General features: G+C 48.6%; 2 protein-coding genes across 4 annotated transcripts in view; both read left to right on the top strand.

The window, feature by feature from the left end:
• Positions 1-678: 678 nt before the first annotated feature.
• Positions 679-20,893, top strand: arfgef2 (ADP-ribosylation factor guanine nucleotide-exchange factor 2 (brefeldin A-inhibited)). Of its 2 annotated transcripts, XM_083675707.1 has the most exons (39): positions 679-1,001; positions 4,181-4,211; positions 4,513-4,636; positions 5,112-5,258; positions 5,644-5,823; positions 6,226-6,517; positions 6,854-7,048; positions 7,307-7,437; positions 7,562-7,695; positions 8,039-8,273; positions 8,741-8,840; positions 9,003-9,142; positions 9,643-9,751; positions 10,088-10,274; positions 10,500-10,611; positions 10,767-10,972; positions 11,345-11,429; positions 11,599-11,770; positions 12,363-12,514; positions 13,032-13,160; positions 13,331-13,489; positions 13,698-13,845; positions 13,961-14,057; positions 14,134-14,174; positions 14,303-14,472; positions 14,578-14,729; positions 14,944-15,116; positions 15,356-15,516; positions 15,788-15,918; positions 16,093-16,222; positions 16,393-16,528; positions 16,904-17,042; positions 17,390-17,447; positions 17,816-17,927; positions 18,098-18,237; positions 18,547-18,727; positions 18,928-19,066; positions 19,269-19,386; positions 19,659-20,893. In XM_083675707.1, the coding sequence occupies exons 1-39, from the start codon at positions 827-829 to the stop codon at positions 19,821-19,823; spliced, it is 5,586 nt and encodes a 1,861-aa protein (XP_083531833.1). In that variant the 5' UTR covers positions 679-826; the 3' UTR covers positions 19,824-20,893. The 2 variants fall into 2 exon arrangements, with proteins under 2 accessions (XP_083531833.1, XP_083531834.1); XM_083675708.1 differs by lacking the exons at positions 679-1,001; positions 4,181-4,211; positions 4,513-4,636; positions 5,112-5,258; positions 5,644-5,823 and having other exon boundaries at positions 6,439-6,563.
• Positions 20,894-22,835: 1,942 nt separating this feature from the next.
• Positions 22,836-26,045, top strand: part of bcl2l1 (BCL2 like 1) — a 16,685-nt gene continuing 13,475 nt past the window's right edge. Inside the window, exons 1-2 of one of the 2 annotated variants that reach the window (XM_083675771.1) lie at positions 22,836-22,982; positions 25,174-25,918. In XM_083675771.1, coding sequence (XP_083531897.1) covers positions 25,334-25,918 — 585 coding nt within the window. In that variant the 5' untranslated portion in view covers positions 22,836-22,982; positions 25,174-25,333. Of the gene's footprint in view, positions 22,983-23,750; positions 23,882-25,173; positions 25,919-26,045 lie in introns of those variants that run through there. The other variant, XM_083675772.1, reaches the window with a different exon arrangement.

Genomic DNA, 26,045 nt, shown 5'->3' with positions numbered 1-26,045 from the left:
AACTCTGTTCTTATTAAAAACATTTTTATTGATTATAACTTGAGGCCAGGTACATGTTAGTTTATTGTAGTGTTTGTTTCATTATAGTGTGACTTAGTGAAACTATTTGCGTGGATTGCACACATTTTAACATTATAGTTTAATCAACGTTTGTCATAAACCATTTTATGCCATCAAATCAACAACAAAAAACCTACGACCTGGGCAGCAGAATGAATTATTCGGCAGCAACAATCCTATGAAGAACTTTGACACTACAAGGTGCTGATTGTGGATTATACTGCTTCCTCGTGGATATTGGCCATATTTTTTTATTTCAATGGGCGCGCTCGATTTGCTCGCCCCCCCTTACCGGTGTTTGCCGGTGTTCACAGAGACCGGCGCATCACCGTTGGTCTGAGGGAGCTCTGCCTCCCGGCGCGCCCAAAGGAGCTAAAGCGAGCGCGCCCAATATTAGAAACTCAAAGTTAGAATTTCGGGAAATTGTGTAGAGCATTCTAAGAATCATGTAAATCCATAATATTCTGGCTGACTGTAACTTTATTGCTTTTGCATGTGAAATGTAAAAGGTTTCAGTGGAGAAACTGTCATTCCTTCTCTATGCCTGTGGAGGGCGACAACGCATCAAAATAAAGCAGCTGAGTATCACGTGACGTGACGTGTAACCAACATGGCGACTCTGTGCTGAGGTAGCAGCCAGCCCCAACAAACTCGGTGGACAGACATACACAGATCACCCCCAGTTCCGTTAGCCTTACCGTCACCTGCACCTACGCAGGACCCGGCCGAAGATGAAGACCTGAGAGAGTGGCAGTTCTATCGAGAGATGCAACAACAACAAAGTATTGAACGACAACAACATCAACAGCAGACGCAGACAGAAAGAAGCACAAAAACCAAGAGCATGTTTCTGTCCCGGGCTCTGGAAAAAATCCTTTCGGATAAGGAGGTGAAGCGCAGCCAGCACAGTCAGCTGCGCAAAGCCTGCCAGGTGGCTCTCGGTGAGTGTGTTTTGTTTATTGGGGGGCAGCGCACCTTTACGGTTGATTTGTTGTTTCAATGTAATGGTTTAGCCAACACTAGCTTGCTTGATGACTAGCCTCGGTATAGGAAGTTAGCCGTTTAGCATTGGCCCTAGCGCTCAATGGCCTCCGATGTATCAACTGTCAAGCCTGACAGCTAGCTACTATAGCGTTGCAAGCTCGTAGCGTTAGCACATTAGCTCGATTTCTTATTTTATTAGATCACGACCAAGGGGACGTGTCGCAGTTCTGGCTCTATACATGGATAGCTCAATTCAATTGCATGTATTTCTTCAGATCGCCTTGTTATCACTGTCAACTTTAAGTTGCTAGCTAACTGGCTGGCTTGTTAGCTAGCTACTTGTCCAATCGCTGAGAAGTACGTAACGCTGTCATCCAGCCAGAGTTGTGCCACCTTTCTCTCGCCTTGCCTGGAGTTACCAGGTAACTCCAGGTACTCTGACGTCCGTTCTTTTCCATTACAGACAGAGGAGCAGATAGTCTTACACACCCACAACACAAGCTATACACAATAGTCTTACACAACCAAGGTGTTACACACCCATAGTGTCACACACCCATAGTCTTACACACCAACAATCTTTCCAATACATGGCGGTTGTGTATGCTATTGTTTTAGAGGGCTCAATTATGCTCCATTGTTTACATGTTTGGCTCTATAAGTCAGAGGTACATAAAGCTATTGTTCTCCAAAGCTGCTTTGCAACAACTCAGTGTTGCCCCTCTCTGTCACACACACCTCGTCAGATGGCAGGTAATGATTTGTTACCAGAAATTCCAGTTTAGTGAAAGGTTACCTCCAGGAAAGCTGTTGCTGCCTATCCGGTCTCTCCCTGGCCCTGTTCAAATAGTGTGGAAATGCATCCTTCCATGCTTCCCTCCTTTCCTACCCTCTACTCCATCCTTCTCTCCTCTCCTCTCCTTTCCTCTCCTCTCCTCCCTCCATCCTCCCTCTCCTCCTCCCTTTCCTGGAGTGATCACTGATCTACCATGACTGGATGGGTGAAAGCTCTATTATGGAACCCTTGCTCACACCTATCCAGTCAATGTGACGTCTGTGATCACTCCAACACAGGAAGGATGCGTTGTGAACGTCCTCTCCTGACGACAGTGAGATGGAAAAAGGAGACAGACATGGTTGTGCTCTGACCTGTGTCTGCACTGTGTATAATTCATGATTCAGGACAGGAAGACAAGCAGTAGTCTCCTGTTCACTGCTAGCTCCCAGTCAGTCCAGAGTCTTGTCTACACGTTGCCACTGGGCTTACCCAACACATTTAGTTATCACGCAATCACCTATGCCAGAACAGACTCCTCTGTTTACTTATGGAGTTTATTGCACTGTTATGTTAGTAGTGAAATGTAGGCTAATATATGACCCCCCCAAAGTCCTGCTGTCTGCTCTGGCTGGTTAGAGGAGAGTGAATGAGATCCTAGGTGGTGATGTGTGTTGGTAGTAGTAGTACTAGTAGTAGTAGTTGTCTCTAGTCTAGTCTGGTATGTGGGTGGGTGTGTTGGTGGTAGTTACTAGTAGTAGTAGTAGTAGCAGCAGCAGCAATAGTAGTAGTAGTAGTAGCAGCAGCAGCAATAGTAGTAGTAGTAGTAGTAGTAGCAGCAGCAATAGTAGTAGGTGTAGTTACTAGTAGTAGTAGGTGTAGTTACTAGTAGTAGTAGCAGCAGCAGCAATAGTAGCAGTAGTTACTAGTAGTAGTAGCAGCAGCAGCAATAGTAGCAGTAGTTACTAGTAGTAGTAGCAGCAGCAGCAATAGTAGTAGTTACTAGTAGTAGTAGCAGAAGCAGCAATAGTAGTATTAGTAGTTACTAGTAGTAGCAGCAGCAATAGTAGTAGTTACTAGTAGTAGTAGTAGTAGTAGCAGCAGCAGCAATAGTAGTAGTAGTTACTAGTAGTAGTAGTAGTAGTAGCAGCAGCAGCAGCAGCAGCAATAGTAGTAGTAGTTACTAGTAGTAGTAGTAGTAGTAGCAGCAGCAGCAGCAGCAGCAATAGTAGTAGTAGTTACTAGTAGTAGTAGCAGCAGCAGCAATAGTAGTAGTAGTTACTAGTAGTAGTAGTAGTAGTAGCAGCAGCAGCAGCAATAGTAGTAGTAGTTACTAGTAGTAGTAGCAGCAGCAGCAATAGTAGTAGTAGTTACTAGTAGTAGTAGTAGTAGCAGCAGCAGCAGCAGCAGCAATAGTAGTAGTAGTCTCTAGTCTGTATGTGCGTGTTGAGGCCTGTGATCATGTGATACAGCAGTGTCTCTGGTCCCATCTGGCTGTATCTGCTCCCCTCCTCCTAACCCCCCGGCCTGCTGTTTGGCTGGCTGGAGATTGTTGTGTTGTGTGTGTGTACTGGCAGCAGTAGTGGTTGTGTGTGTTGTGTTGTAGTTGTGTGGTGTTGTGTGTGTACTGGCAGCATTAGTGCTCTCTGGTCTCTGAGTGTTGAGGCCTGTGATCATGTGACATCATGTGTCCCTGGTCCCATCTGGCTGTGTCTGTTTCAGCCAGTACTAGTAGTCTGGTCTGTGTGTGTGTTTGGTCTGGCTGGAGACTGTGCGCTGTGTTTAGTCTGCTGTGTGTGTCTGTACTGCCAGCAGCAGTAGTCTAGTGCGTGCGTGCGTGTGTGTGTGGTGGGGGCCATAGTGACAGTGTTATACATCCCTGGTCCAATCTGGCTGTGTCTGCCTCAGAGCTCACTAACTAAATGGTAACTAGGGTTAGGGTTAGTTTCAGGTTAATTTTATTTGAAATATTTCCAATAAACTGTTGCCTCATCCTTTTGAGTACAACAGTATTGGGTGGTGGTGGTGGTGATCAGGTGGTGGTGGTGATCTAAATTGTTTAAGATGAGGTATTTGACAGTGCAACCTAAATGTATTAGCACCAGTTGGACTGCGACCTAAATGACATGCAGTAGGATTCTAAAGGATGCTTTTTGAATGGAAGCTTTTGATTGGTTAGGTAATGTAGGAGAGAGTGGTGATTGGATGTTTCTTAGCAGGCTAGGTAAGCTATTGATTGGATGATAGTGAATTAACCCTATTGGTTATCAATACGCCCACTAGACCAACAGTCTTATCTGGTTTGAAAGGTCAAAGTTCAGGTTTCACTAAATGTTTTCATCTACGCTTTTGTCTTCACAGATGAAATAAAGATCGAGTTGGCCAAGCAGAAGTAAGTTCATTCTAACATTCAAACCCCTTAGCTCTGTCTCTCTCTCTGTCTCTGTCTCTCTCTCTCTCTCTCCCTCCATTTCATTTTCTTCAATGAAAGGTTTAGCTGTAAGGGACAAGAAGTGACATTTTACACATGGTCTCAATACACTGTGCAATACTAAGCTCTTTGGGAAAGCACCGCTGGCTGATAAAATCTTGAATTAGATAGACAATCTTTCTCAGAGACATAGACATACAATATGTATTGTAGATTCCAGATACAGAGCTGTGACCTGTTGTGTGCCCCCCCCCCCTGACAGAGATGGGACGGTGGTCCCGCCCAGAGCCAACTACATCGAGGCTGACAAGTATGTGCTGCCCTTTGAACTGGCCTGTCAATCAAAGTCCCCAAGGATAGTCAGCACCTCGCTGGACTGTCTACAGGTATGGAGACGGACACACACACACACACACACACACCTACAGGATAGTTGTGGGAGGGGAGAAAGTATTGCCAGAGGGGTGGAGGTATTGGAATGTTGTTCCACCTGTTACACATGCTTGATGTATTCCTACATTCCATGTACTTTCCACAATTCCTAGACACACACACACACACACACACACACACACACACACACACACACACTTACACTTTCCATGGCCCCTACATACACATTTACACTCTTAACAAGCCCTAGTCACTCACTCACTCACACACACACACTCACTCCACAACCCCTAGTCACACACACACACACACACACACACACACACACACACACACACACTCCACAACCCCTAGTCACACACACACACACACACACACACACTTACACTCTCCACGACCCCTAGTCTGAAGGGAACCATTCCCCATAACCCTCTTATATTCCTCCCCCCCCCCCCCCCCCCCCAACAGAAGCTGATAGCGTATGGCCACATCACAGGGAATGCCCCGGCCAGCGGAGCCCCGGGGAGGCGTCTGATCGACAGCCTGGTGGAGACCATCTGTAGCTGCTTCCAGGGGCCCCAGACGGACGAGGGCGTGCAGCTGCAGATCATCAAGGTGAAGCTGACACACCCGGGGAGGAAGGAGGAACAAATGAATGAATGATGAATTTGAGGTTACAAAGTCTGTCTGGCTAGTTGCTGGTAACAGATGGTGTTATCTTTGGTGATAAAGACTTTATTGGAAGGATGCCTGTATTTATAGACCTGGCCTTTCACTCTGGTAGGAGGGGCCTTGTGGAGTCTGAAAGGTGACCTTTATTTGGTTTTTAGACAATCTCTCCCAGCCCTCATGGAGAGGAGAGAACAGGACAGGACAGAACAAGACAAGAGAGGACAGGACAGGACAAGAGAGGACTGGACTGAAATGAAATTCTATCGAACCGAACTGAGCCCCTGGCTCCCAGGCCGTCCTGACTAACCCTGCCCCCCCCCCCCCCCAGGCCCTGCTGACGGCGGTGACCTCCCCCCACATCGAGGTCCATGAGGGGACAGTTCTGCTGACGGTCCGGACCTGCTACAATATCTACCTGGCCAGCAGGAACCTCATCAACCAGACCACGGCCAAGGCCACGCTCACACAGATGCTCAACGTCATCTTCACACGCATGGAGACGCAGGCGGTCAGTAGCAGTATTGTTGTTGTCGCTTATTATTGTTATTATGGTCATTATTATGTTATGGACATGGACATGTTCTCACTCTTCACCTCCATCTCTCTCTTTCTTCATCTCCATCTCTCTCCATCACCCTCTCATCCCTCCTTCTCTTTCCACCTCCCTCCTCATCCCTCCATCTCCCTCATCTCCCCATCTCTCTCTCCACCTCACTCCTCATCCCTCCATCTCTCTCCACCTCCCTCTCATTCCTCCATCCCTCCTCATCCCTCCATCTCCCTCATCTCCCCATCTCTCTCTCTACCTCACTCCTCATCCCTCCATCTCTCTCCACCTCCCTCTCATTCCTCCATCCCTCCTCATCCCTCCATCTCTCTCCACCTCCCTCTCATTCCTCCATCTCGACAGGCTCTGGAGGCCCAGGAGCAGGAGAAGGATAGACTCCGCCTCCCCGAGCAGAGCCCCTCCCCCATCCCCGGCCATGTCTCCTCCTCCCCCAGGTCAGACCACTCCCCCTCCCCCTCCCCCACCCCCGAGCGGAACGGGACCCCCTCCCCTGCCGCCAGCACCCCCGACCTTCACACCACGCCCCCCGCCCCGGACACAGACACACCCTCCCTCAACGGCCAACCAGAGGACAGCCCAGCTGAGGGGGAGGCGGAGTCTACAGAACAGAAGAGGGAGGCCACGCCCCTGCCAGGTAATGTAAATGTTAAACACAGAGCTGGCAGGGAACTCTTCTACAGGTACACACTCACACATACACACACACAGAGCTGGCTGGAATGTGAACTAGTGATCTTTAATTCACCAACTGCCAAAGAATTCCGGAACACTCACCACGTAGAGTGCTGAAATGCTACAAAATTAAGCATCATAATTTATGTATTTTTGGTGAATAAAGTCCACCATGGCACTCTAAAATGTTGACAGTTGGGACAGTACTTTATTCCCCCTCTGCACTAAATGAGTTGAACTCTGTGTGGTGGAGATGTTTCAGTCTACATTCTCTTCTTCATTCCTCCTCCGTCCACAGATGTGTTTGAGGAGGATGGCCCAGAGACACCAGGGACTGTGACCCAGCCTGCAGCGGGGGAGGAGGGGGGAGAGGCGGGGGAGGCGGGGGAGGCCGGGGAGGCCGTCGTCAGTCCAACGGTGGCAGAGCAACCTCGGACTGAGGAGGGAGAGGAAGTGACATCAGAGGCGGAAGCTCAGACCCAGGATGGAGCAGGTCAGTGGTTGGTTCTAACTGTGGTCAGGCCTCAGAGCTGTACAGCCAATCAGAAGGGTCGTATGTCATTCTAAAAAAAACAGTAACCATAGCAACCTTAGTGAAATGGAGGCTTGTTCTCATTCTCTGGCTAACATCTCAACCATGTCTCTCTCTCCCCCCCCACCCACCCTCCTCCTCTCATCTCCTCTTCTCTCCTCCCCCACCTCTCCAACTCTCCCCACACCCCACACACACTTCTCCTCTCCCCTCCCACAGGAGGTGACCACCCCCCCCACCCCCAGCCTGACCCCCACCCCGAGGTGGCGCCCCCCAGAGGCAGGCCAGAGGGCCAGCAGATGAACGGCATCGTTGACGACCGAGCCTCAGTGTCTTCCACAGACATCCTGGTGGGTTTAGTCTGCTGTTAAACATGGATCAGCAAGGAAATATAATTCATAAATCCCTCCCACCAAAGACTGGGAATGTCCATTCTATTACTTATTCTCTCTCCCTCCCCCCCACCCCCCCCAGGATGCGGAGACTCTCCAGGGGTCCCACTCCACCGCCAGGTTCTCTCACGTCCTCCAGAAGGATGCCTTCCTCGTCTTCAGGTCCCTCTGCAAACTCTCCATGAAGCCTCTGGCCGACGGACCACCAGACCCAAAGTTAGACATCCCCCGAGACACACAGAGACACATACACACAGACACACAAACAAATGCATGCGCACACATACACACACACACACACACACACACACACACAGTATAACCAGGACAGGTGAATTTTGGTTCTACATCCTTGTCTTAGCTCTGGTTACTGTAACATGAGAGTCTGGCCCTGGTAGGGAGGGAGAGAGAGAGAATGTGTGGTAGAACTAAATACGCCTGTTGTCCTCAAAGAGAACATTCCTAACCAGCCAAGACTAAACTCCTTTGTCTTACCTTCTTTCTCTCTTCCTCCATTCCCCTCTCCCTCTCCTCCCCCACCCCCACCCCCACCCCCCAGGTCACACGAGCTGCGTTCCAAGGTAGTCTCCCTGCAGCTCCTCCTCTCAGTGCTCCAGGGAGCGGGGCCTGTGTTCCGCACGCATGAGATGTTTGTCAATGCCATCAAGCAGTACCTGTGTGTGGCGCTGAGTAAGAACGGCGTCTCCTCCGTCCCCGAGGTGTTTGAGCTCTCCCTCGCCATCTTCCTCACACTCCTCTCACACTTCAAGGTCCACCTCAAGATGCAGATAGAGGTACGGATAAAGGGATGGATGGACGGACGGATGGATGGCAGGCAGACAGGCAGAGAGAGACAGGCAGACAGGCAGTTAGAGAGAGACAGACAGACAGGTAGAGAGGGACAGACAGACAAGCAGAGAGAGACAGGCAGGCGGACAGACAGGCAGAGAGAGACAGGCAGACAGACAGGCAGAGAGAGACAGACAGACAAGCAGAGAGAGACAGGCAGGCGGGCAGAGAGAGACATATTAATTGTTTATTTGTCCTGTTTCCTTTCTCAGTTCATAACAGACAACTGAGAAGGAATGATGTGTTGATGAATAAATAACAAGCACAATGAGGTTAAACCATAGTCATCAACTACTACCTTTCATCTCCTCACCTCACCTCACCCCCTCTCTCTCTCTCTCTCTCTCCCCCCCCCCCTCTCTCTCTCTCTCTCTCTCTCTCTCTCTCCCCCCCCCCTCTCTCTCTCTCTCAGGTGTTCTTCAGGGAGATCTTTCTGACCATTCTAGAGACGTCCTCAAGCTCCTTTGAACACAAGTGGATGGTCATCCAGACCCTCACACGCATTTGTGCAGGTACACACACACACACACACACACACACACACACACACACACACACACACAGTCATCACCATACAAACATACACAAACAAACAATCATCAAGACACTCACACATCTGTCCAGATACAAACATTACCACCTAATGTGTGTGTGTGTGTGTGTCGCCCCCCCAGATGCCCAGTGTGTGGTGGACATCTATGTGAATTATGACTGTGACCTGAACGCTGCCAACATCTTTGAGCGTCTGGTCAACGACCTGTCAAAGATCGCCATGGGCAGGAGCGGCCAGGAGCTGGGCATGACCCCTCTACAGGTACATACACACACACACAGCTGGGCATGACTCCTCTACAGGTACATACACACACACACACACACACAGCTGGGCATGATCCCTCTACAGGTACAAACACACACACACACACACACACACACACAGCTGGGCATGACTCCTCTACAGGTACACACACACTACTGGGCATGACCCCTCTACAGATATACACACACATAGCTGGGCATGACCCCTCTACAGGTACACACACACACACACACACACACACACACACACACACACACACACAGCGGGGCATGACTCCTCTACAGGTATATACAATACACTCTGACTCTGAGTTGATTCACTAGATTAATTCAAGTCCCTTTGGATAAGAACGTCTGCTTAATAACTGAAATGTCATCTTCACTGCAACACTCACTAGTCCTGCAGCATCTCTGGCTTATAGAAAAGACAATACTGCATCAAACTTAAAACTGTGTGTGTGTGTGTGTGTGTGTGTGTGTGTGTGTGTGTTCCAGGAGTTGAGTCTGAGGAAGAAGGGCCTGGAGTGTCTGGTCTCCATCCTCAAGTGTATGGTAGAGTGGAGCAAGGACCTGTACGTCAACCCCAACCTACAGGCTAACCTAGGTGAGATGTGTATGTGTATGGTTGTGGTGTGTGTGTGTGAGTGAGAATCTTACTGAGCTGCTACACCATGCGTGTGAAATCAGCGTCCGTGAGATGCACGGGGGGGGGGGGGAGTAGAAAAGAAAAGGAGTCAGTAGTTAGCTGGAAAGCTAGCGATTTTTTTTATGTAGGTCATCTTGGCAAAAAGACATAATGAAATGTAGAAAACAAACAGATCTCTCTCCCTCACTCCTCCAGCGCAGTGCTGTGATCTCTTTATTTATGTGTGTGTGTATGTATGTGTGTGTATGTGTGTGTATGTGTGTGTGTGTGTGTGTGTGTGTGTGTGTCTCACAGGCCAGGAGCGTCCGTCAGATGGTGAGGGGGCGGAGCTGAAGCTGGAACACCTGTCATCTCGTCGTGACAGCATCAGCTCTCTGGACTCGACTGTGTCCTCCATTGTCCAATCAGCTCAGCCGGACCACCCGGAGCAGTATGAGGTCATCAAACAGCAGAAGGAGATCATCGAACACGGCATCGAGCTGTGAGTGTCTGTCTGTCTGTCTGTCTGTCTGTCTGTCTGTCTGTCTGTCTGTCTGTCTGTCTGTCTGTCTGTCTGTCTGTCCGTCCATCCATCCATCTGTCCTGTCTGCCTGTCTCTCTGTCTGTCTGTGAATCATATAAGTGTTAGTGTTTAGTAGCCTAGTTGTCTGTTAGCCTGTTCTGGCCTCAGTCTCTCAGATGGTCATGTGTCCCCTCTGTCTGTCAGGTTCAATAAGAAGCCCAAGCGAGGCGTTCAGTATCTGCAGGAGCAGGGCATGCTGGGTAAAACAGCGGAGGACATCGCCCAGTTCCTGCATCAGGAGGAAAGGCTGGACACGGTGAGAGAGCAACCAATCACGATATCACAACCTCCTAGCCTGAACCAATCACAACCTCCCATCTTTGGCCTGGGTTGGAAATGAAGTGAAATGTGAAATGCGAATGTTTTTCAGTGGGCACACTGTAAGACCTATCCCCTCTCCCCCCTCTACAGACCCAGGTGGGGGAGTACCTTGGCGAGAATGTTCGCTTCAACAAGGAAGTGATGTACAGCTATGTGGACCAGCTGGACTTCTGTGGGCGGGACTTTGTGTCGGCGCTCCGGGCGTTCCTGGAGGGGTTCCGCCTCCCGGGAGAGGCCCAGAAGATCGACAGGCTGATGGAGAAGTTCGCTGCTCGCTACCTGGAATGTAACCAGGGGTGAGGAACACACACACACATATACACACACACACACACACATACCTGCTCTATAAACATGTTATAACATTAATAATGCTCTATAAACATTTTATACAATTATACCTTCTCTTTAAACACATTATAACATTATACCTGCTCTATAAACATGTTATAACATTAATAATGCTCTATAAACATGTAATAGCATCTTAGATGTGGAACTATTCTCTTCAGATACGTGTTCTATAATCTCCGGTGATGAATGTCCGATGTTAAAGCCAGCAACCTCAGCTATGCATACAGAAGTGGCTCCTATAGAATGTCCAGTTGTCTGATGTTCAGTTGGTTGTGTTCCCCTCTGACCTCCTGACCTCTCCCTGACCCCTGCAGTCAGACCCTGTTTGCCAGTGCTGACACGGCCTACGTCCTGGCATACTCCATCATCATGCTCACTACAGACCTACACAGTCCTCAGGTAAGAACTACACACACACACACACACACGCACACACACACACACACACACACACACACACACACACACACACTACAGACCTACACAGGTAAGAACAACACACACACACACACACACACCCACCCTCCTCTGTCTTTGTCCTCACTCCTCTCCCCCTCCACTGGTTCAGGTGAAGAACAAGATGACGAAGGAGCAGTACATAAAGATGAACCGGGGCATCAACGACAGTAAGGACCTGCCAGAGGAGTACCTCTCCTCCATCTACGACGAGATCGCTGGCAAGAAGATACGCATGAAGGACAGCAAGGAGCACTCCATCACCCCCAAGTCCAGCAAGCAGAGTGGGTAGAAAGAGCAGGCCTAGAGGCAGACTAATAACCTAATAAAGAACACGTAACTATACCACATGACAAGTCCAGACACACAACACACAATAACGTGACACAATAACGTGACACAATAACAACACACAATAACAACACACAATAACATGACACAATAACGTGACACAATAACGTGATATGTAGCGTTCACATTCATATTCAGCAGGGCTCCCTCCACAGAACGTAACCACGCCGTGAACATGGCGGTGCCACTATGTCAACATTACAAGGCGAATTAAACTATAGATTTCGTAACGATAAGAGTAACTATCTTTGATCGCCAACGACATCGCTGTTAAAAAAATAAAGTGGAAGTGCTATGATGTGAATTCAGCGTTTGCGCATCTTGACATGGTAATGAAATCCAGGGTCACGCTGTTAAAAAAAAATCCAGGGGAGAACCCTGTGTCGTATTCAGCACGATAACGTGGCGTGTAGTATCCAACACTGTCCGTGGTACCTGTTACCTGTTAAGCCAGTGAGAAACGGACGGACGGAGAACACTGAAGTGTGGTGATGATGTGTGGCTTTGGGCGGGGTCTCTCTGCAGATGTAGCCAATGAGAAGCAGCGGCGGCTGCTGTACAACGTGGAGATGGAGCAGATGGCGAAGACGGCCAAAGCTCTGATGGAGGCGGTTAGCCACGCCCAGGCGCCGTTCTTCAGCGCTACGCACCTAGAGCACGTCAGGCCCATGTTTAAGGTAACACACACAAACAGACACACCTGATACACACACACACACACACACACACCTGATACATACACATACACACACACACACACACACACACACACACCTGATACATACACATACACACACACACACACACACACACACACACCTGATACATACACACACACACACACACACACACACACCTGATACATACACATACACATACACACACACACCTGATACATACACATACACACACACACACACACACACCTGATACATACACACACACACACACACACACCTGGTACACACACATCTAGAGCACATCAAGCCCATGTTTAAGGTAACACACACACACGTCTAAGAGTGTGTGCGTGTGTGTGTATGTTCTGTATGTGTTGTATCTAGCTGCCGTGGAACCCCCCCTCCTGGCAGTGTTCACTGTGGGGCTGCAGGACTGTCTGTCTGCCTGTCTGTCTGTCTAACTGTATTCTGTGTGTCTGTCTGTCTGTCTAACTGTATTCTGTGTTATCTCTAGCTGGCGTGGACCCCCCTGCTGGCAGCGTTCAGTGTGGGGCTGCAGGACTGTGACGACCAGGAGGTGGCAGCACTGTGTCTGGAGGGCATCCGCTGTGCCATCAGGATTGCCTGCATTTTCTCCATGCAGGTCAGTCTCCCTGGCTGTCTGGGGAGCTTGACTAACCTGTTATTGAACAGGACATAATCTAGGCAATCTCTCCTCATCATCAGACATTCTGTTACCCTACTACATTGTTAGGTTTCAACATGTTTTTGTGTCCTCTTATATTCTCTCCCTCCCTCCCTCCCTTCCTCCAGTTGGAGCGTGATGCGTACGTCCAGGCCCTGGCCAGGTTCACCCTGCTCACGGCCAGCTCCAGCATCACAGAGATGAAACAGAAGAACATTGACACCATCAAGACCCTCATCACCGTCGCCCACACCGACGGGAACTACCTGGGCAACTCCTGGCACGAGGTAGGGGACCGCGTCTCTCTGTTATAACTAACTATACCAACACGTACAGCTTCCCTCTGCTCACCCCCTACCACCTCCACACACACACTAATCATATCCTATTATGACTTAATTATCTCTACCTTATTATTCATTTGTCATTGTCTTTTTTCTATCCCTCTCCTCTCCTCTCTCCTCACCTCCCCTCCTCTCCTCCCCTCTCCTGTAGATCTTGCGGTGTATCAGTCAGTTGGAGTTGGCCCAGCTGATCGGGACGGGTGTAAAAACGCGCTACATCTCTGGGGTAGTCCGAGACCGCGAGGCGGGCATCAAGGGCTTCCCTACAGGGGGAGAGGAGTTCATGCCCCTCGGCCTGGGTAGGATACACACACACTCTCTTACTCACTCACTCTCACATACACGCTGGCACTGACACACAAACACACATTCAGGGCGTCAGCGAGTGTGTGTTACATGTGTGTGTTGTTTCAGGGACCCTGGTTGGTGGTCCTGACAGGAGGCAGATGGCTCACATCCAGGAGTCCGTAGGGGAGACCAGCTCTCAGAGCGTGGTGGTGGCCGTTGACAGGTAAGACCCAGAATTAAGTCCCTAATATCTGCCAACACACACAGTCTGACATCTAACCATCATCTGCTGTTTATAGGATCTTCACTGGTTCTACCAGGCTAGATGGAAATGCAGTTGGTAAGTACATTTGTGTGTGTGTCTGTGTGTCTGTGTGTCTGTGTGTCTGTGTGTCTGTGTCTGTGTCTGTGTCTGTGTCTGTGTCTGTGTCTGTGTCTGTGTGTGTGTAACACCTCTCTCCTGTGTAGTGGACTTTGTGCGGTGGCTGTGTGCGGTGTCCATGGATGAGCTGGCGTCGGCCCACCAGCCCAGGATGTTCAGCCTGCAGAAGATCGTAGAGATCTCCTACTACAACATGAACCGCATCCGCCTGCAGTGGTCCCGCATCTGGCACGTCATAGGAGACCACTTCAACAAGGTGTGTGTGTGTGTGTGTAGCTCATAGGAGATTCAATCAGGTCAGGTGTGTGTGTGTGCGTGTGCGTAGGTCATAGGAGACTAAGCATTACCCCTCCCTCCCCAGGTGGGCTGCAACCCCAACGAGGACGTAGCCATCTTTGCGGTGGACTCTCTGAGGCAGCTGTCCATGAAGTTCCTGGAGAAAGGAGAGCTGGCCAACTTCCGCTTCCAGAAAGACTTCCTCCGCCCCTTCGAACACATCGTCAAGAAGAACAGGTAGAGATGGAGGGAGTAGATGGAGAGGACAGGAGGGATGGATGGAGAGTGTGAGATAGTAGAAGGCAAAAACCATCTCTTACATACATCAAATCATTTATACTACCCATTCACATACACACACACACACACACACACACACACACACACACACACACACACACACACACACACACACACACCCTCCCTCTAACCCCCCCCACCCTCCCCCCAGGTCTCCCACCATCAGGGACATGGTGATCCGGTGTGTGGCCCAGATGGTCAACTCCCAGGCAGGGAACATCCGCTCTGGCTGGAAGAACATCTTCTCTGTGTTCCACCAGGCCGCCTCGGACCACGACGAGACCATCGTAGAGCTGGCCTTCCAGACCACAGGACACATAGTCAGTAAGTACAAACACACACACCTGACATTTTGAGCTCAGCTGCCATTTTGGCTCCAAGTGAAATGAGAGGAGAAAAGGACGGTCATTTTGGTTCCAGGAATATAGTTTGGTTCGCTACCATGGGACTGAGGCTTGACCTCCACTTTTGGTTTAAATACTATGACCAAGCAACTCAAATGAGAACTGATATACCCTCTCCCTCTCTCTCCCCCCTCCCTCCCTCTCTCCCTTCCCCCTCAGTGAACACGTTTCAGCAGCACTTTGCGGCGGCCATCGACTCATTCCAGGACGCAGTCAAGTGTCTGTCAGAGTTTGTGTGTAACGCAGCCTTCCCTGACACCAGCATGGAGGCCATCCGCCTCATACGTCACTGCGCCAAATACGTCTCCGACCGCCCGCAGGTAACACCACCTTCATACTCTGTCCTCTTCACAGGGACAATAAAGTTATATTCTATACACCAGTGACTCTCACTCCTGGTCCTGGAGAGCTGCAGGTTTTTGCTCCAGCTCAGCCCTGACACCTGATTCTGTTAGTCAAGGTTTTGAAGATCAGTTGATTAGTTTAATCAGATGTGATAGTACTAGGCTGGGGAAGAGCCTCATAATAACGTTATTGTATTCTCTCCCTTCTTTGAATGGCTAATAAAGTTTTATTCTATTCTCTCCCCAGGCTCTGCGGGAGTACACAAGCGATGACATGAACGTTGCCCCTGGCGACCGGGTGTGGGTTCGAGGCTGGTTCCCCATCCTGTTTGAACTGTCCTGCATCATCAACCGCTGCAAGCTGGACGTCCGGACCAGGTATACACACACAGACACACACACACACACACACACCCTTCCCTGAGACCACAACACACTAACACAAGTCCAGCTAATGCTGGTTCAAACAGTTGATCAAAAGGTGTGTCTGTGTGTGTGTGTGTGTGTGTGTGTGTGTGTGTGTGTGTGTGTGTGTGTGTGTGGCTATCCCAGAGGTCTGACGGTGATGTTTGAGATCATGAAGAGCTACGGTCACACGTTTGAGAAGCACTGGTGGCACGATCTGTTTAGGATCGTCTTCAGGATCTTTGACAACATGAAGCTTCCAGAGCAACAGACAGAGGTGAGAGATCTCTCTCTCTCTCTCTATCTATCCATCTACCTATATATCTAGCAACAGACAGAGGTCTATCCTTCGCTCTCTATCTACCGAACTATCTATCTACCTAACTACCTATCCATCTATCCATCTATCTGTCTGTCTGTCTGTCTATCTATCTATCTGTCCTGTAGAAGACGGAGTGGATGACCACCACCTGTAACCACGCCCTCTACGCCATCTGTGACGTGTTCACACAGTTTTACGAGCCTCTGAGTGAGGTCCTGCTGGCCGACATCTTTACTCAGCTGCAGTGGTGTGTCAGACAAGGTGGGTCTGGAACCAACCCTTACTGCCTAGCACCTAGACAATACTCCCTAGCCACTACACACGACTCCCTAGCACCAAGACCCTACACACTACTCCCTAGCACCTAGACCCTACACACTACTCCCTAGCACCTAGCCACTACACACTACTCCCTAGCACCTAGCCACTACACACTACTCCCTAGCATCTAGCCACTACACACTACTCCCTAGCACCTAGCCACTACACACTACTCCCTAGCACCTAGCCACTACACACTACTCCCTAGCACCTAGCCACTACACACTACTCCCTAGCACCTAGCCACTACACACTACTCCCTAGATGTAGTGTCAATTATACCAGTTCTCTGCCTCCCCCCCCCCCCCCCCACAGACAATGAGCAGCTGGCACGGTCCGGTACCAACTGTCTGGAGAACCTGGTGATTCTGAACGGAGACAAGTTCAGTCCAGACGTCTGGAACGTCACATGCTCCTGTATGTTGGAGATCTTCCAGACCACCAGCCCACACGCGTGAGTCACGCAACTGTTATATTACTGTCGTGTTTCACATGTGTGAGTCACCACTAGGTTACTGTCGTGTTCCACACGTGAGTCACGATACAGAGTGTAGAGCTACATACCACACACACACAAACCTGTTCTACTCAACACATTTCTACATACCACACACACACACACATGTTCTACATATCACATTTCTATATGAACGTTGTGTAACGGTCACTATGGTTACTACTGGCTATCCGTTATTATGGATAATAATATTGGCTGTCCGTCTCTATGGTTACTGATGGCTGTTCATCACTATGGTTACTAATGTAGCTTATTGAATACAAACCCTCGTCTCCTCTCCACAGCTTGTTGACATGGCGACCAGCTGGGCAGGAGGAAGAGGCCGGAGATGGGAAACACACGGTGAGAAACACAACAACAACAAACAAAACAGAAACATTCAAACAATGACATAATCAACAGACAGACAAACCGACTCCAGGCGAATCTGTGGAGCCTTGTTGTTCTCATACACACCTGTGTCCCAGACAGGCGAGGCTGCTGGAGGTAGAAATCAGAGGTCGGGCTCATTGTAATGCACGGAACGGAATAAGGAATGGTATCAAACACCCATCCTCCGATTTCTACCTCCAGCAGCCTCCTCTGGTCCCAGACCCCTCCCTAACACAGAGGAGCAGTGTGCCCAGGTCCGAACCCTTCCTCAGGACAACGCTCTGACACACAGGAAGCGACCTCATGTGTCCTCACAGTGTATCTGTCTGTCTCCCCAGGATGTGGACTGTGACAGCCAATCACAGAGCAGCTGTGACCGGGCGCTGTCAGAGAGGCAGAGTCAGATGTCCACCGCCAGCGACGACACCTGGAAGGGAAGAGCCAACACCAGTAAGGACAGGCACACACATACACACACACACACACATACACACACTCTCTCTCTCTGTACTCACATCTCTCTCTCTGTCCTCATCTCCTCCTCCTCTCTCTCTTCTCTCTCCCTCCTTCTCCCCTCCTCTCTCTCTCTCCATCCCCCTCTCCACGCCCCCCCCCCCCAGAAGTGTCAGACCAGAAGTTATTTGCGGGCTTGTTGATAAAGTGTGTGGTTCAGCTGGAACTGATCCAGACTATAGACAACATCGTCTTCTACCCGGCAACCAGCAAGAAGGAGGACGCCGAGAACATGGCTGCTGCACAGGTCTGTTACAACGTGTGTGTGTGTGTGTGTGTGTGTGTGTGTGTGTGTGTGTGTGTGTGTGTGTGTGTGGTGCTTCTCGTCAATCCAGCATCATGCTATGCTAAGTGTCAGTAGCTACTAGCTAGCTAGTAGAGTGCTGTGTCACTCCCATTCTAGTCAACAGTCTCTAGTCTGGTGGGTGGACTGGATGGGCAGCATTTTTGTCGTACCGTTTCAAGTTTTAGATTTAAATAAAGCTTTATTAGCAACCAACCACCTCTGTCTGTGTGTGTGTTTGTCTGTCTGTCTTGTCTGTCTGTCTGTCCCCAGAGGGACACCATAGAGGAGGGGGAGGAGGGAGGAGGCCCGGGGCCGGGGGGAGAGCAGGGCATGTACCACCATCTCTCGTCCCAGCACCTCTTCAAGCTGCTGGACTGTCTGCTGGAGTCTCACACCTTCGCCAGGGACTTCAACTCCAACAACGAGCAGCGGACCGCGCTCTGGAGGGCAGGTTGGTCCAACGACAGATACAGACACACACACACACACACACACTGTCTGTCAGTACCTGTCTATCTGTCAGGTTGGTTCAATTACACTGACACTGCCTTGTTTTTAATGGGATGGGACAGGGATGCTTTTGTCTTAAAGTATTTAGCATATTCTCCTCTTCTGTCTGTCTGTCTTGGCTTGTGTGTGTGTTCTCCCCAGGGTTCAAGGGGAAGTCGAAGCCCAACCTGTTGAAGCAGGAGACCAGCAGTCTGGCAGCCAGCCTGAGGATCCTGTTCAGAATGTACACCGACCCCCAGCTACAAGATTCCTGGGCAGACATACAGACACGCCTGCTGCTGTGAGTGTGTGTGTGTGTGTTGGTGCTGTGTGGTTATAATGTGTGTGTGTGTGGTAGTAGTAATGTAATGTGTTGGTGCCTTGTGGTTATAATGTGTGTTGGTGCTGTGTGGTCATAGTGTGTGTGTTGGTGCTGTGTGGTCATAGTGTGTGTGTGTGTGTGGTAGTAGTAATGTAATGTGTGTTGTGTGTCCTGTCTCCAGGGTGTGCAGTGAGGCTCTGTCCTACTTTATCAGCCTGACGTCAGAGAGCCATCGAGAAGCCTGGACCAGCCTGCTGCTGCTGCTGCTCACTAGGACCCTGAGATTGCCCGACGACAAGGTACACACACACACTGTAATGTGCTATCTCTTCCCCCCTGTGTAATGTGCTATCTCTTCCCCCCTGTGTAATGTGCTATCTCTTCCCCCCTGTGTAATGTGCTATCTCTTCCCCCCTGTGTAATGTGCTATCTCTTCCCCCCTGTCTAATGTGCTATCCCTTCAGCCGTGTAACATTGTTGTAAGTCGCTTTGGATAAAGGCGTCTGCTAAATGCCGTAAATGTAACATGCTATCTCATCCCCCTGTGTAACTTGCTATTTCTTCTCCCCAGTTCAAGCCCCATGCGTCCTGCTACTACCCCCACCTGTGTGAGATGATGCAGTTTGACCTGATCCCTGAGCTCCGTGCTGTCCTGCGACGCTTCTTCCTGCGCATCGGCTCTGTCTTCCATATCGCCGCTCCCGAGGGGGGGCAGGCCCGGCCCCTGGTGCCATAGGAGGGTGATGGGTGGGATCTTGGAGCGTGGGAGTCTGGGAGGAGGCAGGGGAGAGACTGGGGGAGACACACAGGGAAACAGGGACAGACTCGCATGTGAAGATGCTTTAAAGTCCTCTGTTACTGTTCACTTCAAAGGAAAGGCTTGGAGTGTTCTGGCAATGTGACCCCCCCCATCGCCTCCTCCCTAGACCCCTCTTGACCCCCCCTCCCTCCCCCCCAGGGAGAACAGCACTGTGATTGGACAAACCTCTCCACTGACTGTTTCTCTACAACTCTCTGGCGCTCATGTCAAATAGAATGGACAGAAGAACAACGATAACGGAATGGAAAGAACTATAACCAGAATAATTTATTGATCCTGTTATACGATATCCTGTACCTGATTTTGTTTGTTTGTTTGTTGATTTGTTTTGTTTGTTGATTTGTTTGTCTTTCTGTTTTTAAGACTGAACAAACGTAACATGCATATCCAGATGTGTGGCAGCAGCACAGCCACAGTCGTGAGTGTTGCTGAAGCGTAGATCTCTAGGAAACCTGTGCCTAATAGCCGACCAGAGGAGGCTGGCGGAGGTAGAAATTGGAGGACCATCCTCATTATAATGCACGGAACGGAATTAGGAATGGTATCAAACGGGTTTCCCCGTTCTGTTCCATATAATACAATGAGCCCGTCCTCTGCTTTCTACCTCCACCAGCCTCCCCTGTAGCAGATCATCAGACCCCGACAGTAACCGTCTCGACGGCGTCTCCCCCCTTCAATGTGATTGGCTTGGTGAGCTGATGTAAACCTATTAGGACGCTGTTCACGCCCCCTCTTTAAGTTCATGTTATCGGTATTTGGCTTTTGGCCTCTTGTCTGACGTGGGAGAGCGCGACAAACTGTATCCATGGCAACGCCACCCCATGACGACCAATGACCTATCATGACGATGGCCTGTATTTTTACTTGTATTTATTTTTCTGTTCTGTTTTGATTCCTTTTTTTTTTTATACTTCTTTTATTGCAATCTTACTTGTCAGTTTACATCAGGGGTTTGTTGTAAGACTGTACTGCACTACCCCCCCCCCCCCCCCAAAAAAAAGGCTTCGGAATGTTCCAAAGTTCAAGAACAGAATGGTAGAGAACTCTGTGTGTTCTAGAATCAATGTGCTGTCCCATAGACTCATCCACATCTACCAGACTGGCTGTGTGTGTCTCATACACCTAGGAGTTTCCTTTCCCCATGGAACGGTTGTATTTTTCTATGCTCTTCTGTTGTACCCCTGCAGTATGGTGGGAGAGGGTAGGGTGGAGTGAGGGGGGCATGGAGGCGGGGGTGGCAGGGGAGGGGGTGACGATGACGACGACAGAGCAACCTCAGACTGAGGAGGAAGTGTGTTAACCAACAGTGTTGGCTCCACACTCCACCGTGGGAATGCACCGGCCAGAGAAACCAAACGTTACTCCGCAAACATGTCAGTAGCATCTACCCACCCAGCCCTTGTAGTTAAAGTCCCTCTGCGTTTTTTAAAGAAGGATGTATGTAATTATTTGAAGTGCATTTAAATATTTTTGAGAAGCATTCCTTCCCCCCTGCAACTATGTATGTCTACTTGTCTTCCCAAGAGAGGGGGATATATATATATATATATATATATAAATATAAATATATATACAGTATAAGGAGAAATACAAACTGTAAAGTTTTCATGTAAGATAAACAGAAATTAAAGTACTATATACATATTGTGATGTAATCTTCCAAGCATTTGGTGATGTAATCAATAAACCTTGAATTCTGATTCAGTGCAGTGGTTGATTTCAGTTTATTGATTAGACTTCGTATGGTGATTGTTTTGTTGTGTCTGTGCATCACACGGTGGCGCTGTGTCCTTCCAGACGCTTCAGAATATGTTGAGAGCAATTTCGGGGTAACAAAGGTTACCATGGAGATTTGCAACATCCTTTGTTTTGGCTTTTGAAGAATAGGGGTTAGCTATCAGCTCTTTTCCCACTTCAGCAGCGTAATGAGGTTGACTTATCAATAGAAACTCATCCATTATTCTCAAAACATAAAATCTCATCTGAATGTTTCAAATAGGTGAGAAGAGTGTTAGATATAGGTTTTGTTCGCTATAGATGATTGTGACAGCTTGAGGACCTACTGTACACACTCACACCACCTCGACAGATGAGAGGCAGGTGAAGGAAAAGTACTAACTGTCATATTTACCAGCAATTTAACTAACTACTGTAGTAGCTATATCCACAGCACAGTTTTTCCAATGTGAGACAAGACAGCCTTGTTATTTGGATGAAGTACGCTTCATCAGAGAGGATGAAAACTTACTCTATTTGCCGTCAATCATGTCACACACTGGGTGGAACAGTTCAGGGAATATTCTCCTCCGTTCGCAGTCAGTAGTGATGGGCATTCCGAATCACTAAAGTGAAATGAATCATTCAGTTCTGTTTTTTTTAAATATTCCAATCTTTGAATCACTAATTCGTTCAGCGAATAATTTTGTCCAGTCCGTCTCGATCTCGTGATTGGGACCATATTATTTACGGTACACAGTTTGAAAATAATAATCCAAGAAAATAATAATATAAACAAATAATAATATAAATTGTTTTTAAGGAATAAGCTAATCTGCAGAATTATCAATAGAATAGCATAAAGGTGATATATCCTACTGTTTTATCGTGAATAAATATAATATATCTTAATTGCTTTGAAAACGTTATTAAAACTGAAGGAGGCAAACAGATCTGACAACTGAATGGACCCCGACACTGGAACGATTACCCAGATTATGAGTTTTTGCAACTAAGCATTGTAATTAAATAGTTTCCATTCCGACTTCACCGCAGCCTAAATCTGCGTGACTTTCTGTAACAGACCTTTCTGTCTGCGATTGACTTGAACGAATCTTTTAGAGAAGCGATTCAGTACTTCGGTTCACTGAAGATTCATTCGTTCGCGAACTGCACATCAATACGCTAGTAGTGACAAGCTAGCTAGCTAAGTTGGCTAATGCTGCTAGCCACTGACTGACTGTGTGTAAAGGCACTATAGCTAGCTAGCCACTGTAGCTAGCTCATTGCTCCATTTGATCCAACAGAAATGTCGGATATGATTCCATTTGCTGTTTGGACTGTGCGCTGAAAGATAAGGTATGAATTCATGTTAGGCTTTGCGTATAGTATACCTTTAACGTGTACATACAAGTAAGTGGTTCCGATTGGTTTTAACATTTTGCTTGTTTTTTCGCTGCTGTTGCTAGCTAAAGAAATACGTGGAAATCTGTTCGTATTCGGAGAATCCCACAATCTAACGTTAGCCATTTTCGATGTCTGAAAAGACCACTGACTAGCTACGTAGACAGTCGAGCTAGCTGAAGCAATCGGAATAAGGGTGATGATTTTGTGCACAATATTTGGGCATATTTGTGTTTGCCACATTACCTTTCTTTGCAAGAGTACGTCACGTTAAAAAGGAAAAACTACATGTAACCTAAACTACATTCCGAATTCGGGCAGGTTCCCTGAACGGACATATTACAGGTGATAATCATCATAGCAGATTGACAGTTTAGGGGATAGTCGACAACATTACGGTAGTGAAGGGGTTAAATCCGTCTCGACATTACTTTTATGCGTTATTATGGCAATAATATGATATGGGTAATGTAAATGTGTTTTACGAGTGGAGTTTGAACAGGGTTGTGTACAGATTGTAAGATTGACGGATTTGAAAAAAGGCTGCAGTTTAAAGGTCTCCCACATTTGTGGCTTTGATATGTCGAAAGAATGAAGATCTTTGTTACGTAATATAGGTCGGGTTAGCTCACTGGGCGAAGCCAGGAGAGAAGGGGAGGGGAGAGGAGAGGAGAGGAAAGCCACTAAGCACAGACGCAGCCTTTACAGTAAAATTCCTTTTCACTGACTCTGACAGCACGCCTTCTGGCAACTAAAGAAATTCAGAGAATTATATTTTCTAAGAAAGGCACTTTGAGAAGTCTTGTACGCGCGTTGAAGAAACTCGGTCACATGTTTGGTGTGGTACTAACTAGGTAAGACGATTTATTGTGATGATAAAAGTTGATGATTTACAATTGTTTGTAAAAAAATAAATAAAAAAAGATAAGAAAAAGGATCGTTTTGAGTTATCTATCTACCTTTGGCTTCCATGGATGAAAGACAACTATAGAATTGTCAATTTGCTACAATAAATATGAGTAAATTAAGTAGAATGATCATCATCATGTTATTGTTGTCATATAACTGGCAACAACAACCAGGTGTGTATATTCAATACCGTGTCAGTGATCAGAAGTTCTGAGAGTAGTGTTGTCCGCTGGCGGAACACGTGTTCATCAGCATGTGGCTTTAGTAAACATTGTTTTGCTTTTTCTATTGTCAACATCGTTTTGTTCTCAATTGACAATCATCTCAATTCTAATGTTTAAATATCAAACGTACTATAAACAACGATTAAGATGGTTATATTAATATATTTTATATGTCTATAAAGAACACTTTGCTTCTGGTCTCCTTCCTATTTATCCAGGGAGCTCTAATCCGCATGTTTGGCCAGAATCCACTTTCTATCGGCCTGCCAGAATCTAGACGTTATGTTGTTTTGTAATAATCTTTGCATGGAGTTCCCACCTGTCCGTAGTAGCGTAGTTACCGATGATAACGCTTATTAACCGCTGTCGATCATCCTAAATGTCAGGATTAGCATAGTAAAGTTCAGCTCCGTGGGTGAGAGAGTCTTTGCCTCGTTTCTCCCACGTGCTGCCGTGGCGTGTGATGTCGAGAGCTGAGACAACAGAGGCTCGAGCCCCGTCCTGGGGTCGCAGCTGACTATCATAGATGGGTGACAAAGATAACACAACTATGTGTGATATTGAGTAGTTCTGTTATCCAAACGAACATAAATAACAACGTGTTTTTGGTCTTATTTTTGTAACACTTATAAGTGTTGTACTTATTTTTAGGGGTTTGCCTGTTATTCATGTCGGTTCACTATAGTGACATTTCTCACTTTCTCTACTTGTTGATGCATGTCCACACACACACACACACACACACACACACACACACACACACACACACAGGCCTTGTGTTAGAATCCCCCACAGGATAGACTGAGGTTGGGGGGACGGGGACAGGTAATGACTAACAACCATCTGCTCCATATAAAACGGCCCAATTAAAGAGACGCACTTTGACCCGCAACTGTTTAGATCTCATTTTGCCCAACAACCCCTATGCTTATTGTGACATGCAAAACACACACACACACATACACACACACAGACTGCTCACTAAGACCTGCATTGTTCCCCTGCTGCCCTAGGGCCTGAGCCTCGTCACCTCACCTGTCGTCACGACTACCCGAACCCAGAGGCCCAGCAGGCCATGTGACCCGACCGACCGGCCAACCAACCAGAGACATCAGAGGACGGCACCACAGCCAATCAGAGACGCCGGAGCAGAGAGAAAACAGGAAACTCATAATGTCTAACAGAGAACTGGTGGTTTTCTACATTAACTACAAACTGTCCCAGAGGAACTACCCCTTCAGCCACATCGGCCTTGCCGAGCCCCCCGGCAGGACTGAGGGAGAGGGGGGGGCGGAGGGAGGTGGGGGTGGGGCAACGGCCGGAACCACCACCACCACACACGTCAACGGCACCGTGACCAACGGCACGGGTATGAGCCCCGGAACCCCCCCGCCGGGGCGCCACTCGCCCCCCTCCTCCCCTCGCCGGCGGACCCCCAGCCTGGATGCGGTGAAGGATGCTCTGCGGGACTCGGCCAACGAGTTTGAGCTGCGCTACGCGCGGGCGTTCAGCGACCTGTCGTCCCAGCTGCACATCACGCCGGCCACGGCCTACCAGAGCTTCGAGAGCGTGATGGACGAGGTGTTTCGTGATGGGGTGAACTGGGGCCGTGTGGTGGGGCTGTTCGCCTTCGGGGGGGCCCTCTGCGTGGAGTGTGTGGAGAAGGAGATGAGTCCCCTGGTGGCCAGGATCGCAGACTGGATGACTGTGTACCTGGACAACCACATCCAGACCTGGATAGACAGTCAAGGGGGATGGGTGAGTTAGGAGGGTGTGCGTGCGTGCATGTGTGTTGTATTGTATTGTATTGTATTGGGTCGTCTCAGCACCATATATGATATCTGAGGATCCAGGGGTGGTTAAACTACTGACACCAGAGTAGTTT

Source organism: Argentina silus (assembly GCF_951799395.1).
Source record: "Argentina silus genome assembly, chromosome: 8".
NCBI classification, from domain to species: Eukaryota; Metazoa; Chordata; class Actinopteri; order Argentiniformes; family Argentinidae; genus Argentina; species Argentina silus.
Note: the sequence above shows the minus strand (reverse complement) of the source record. Positions and strands in the feature narration are given on the sequence as shown.

What these genes read in the sequence shown, in the direction of transcription:
- arfgef2 (XM_083675707.1), top strand. Translation starts at nt 827, where the DNA reads ATGCAACAACAACAAAGTATTGAACGACAACAACATCAACAGCAGACG. An exon ending in AGAACATGGCTGCTGCACAG is followed by an intron (nt 18,238 to 18,546) that starts GTCTGTTACAAC and finishes GTCTGTCCCCAG; the next exon opens with AGGGACACCATAGAGGAGGG. An exon ending in TGAGATTGCCCGACGACAAG is followed by an intron (nt 19,387 to 19,658) that starts GTACACACACAC and finishes TCTTCTCCCCAG; the next exon opens with TTCAAGCCCCATGCGTCCTG.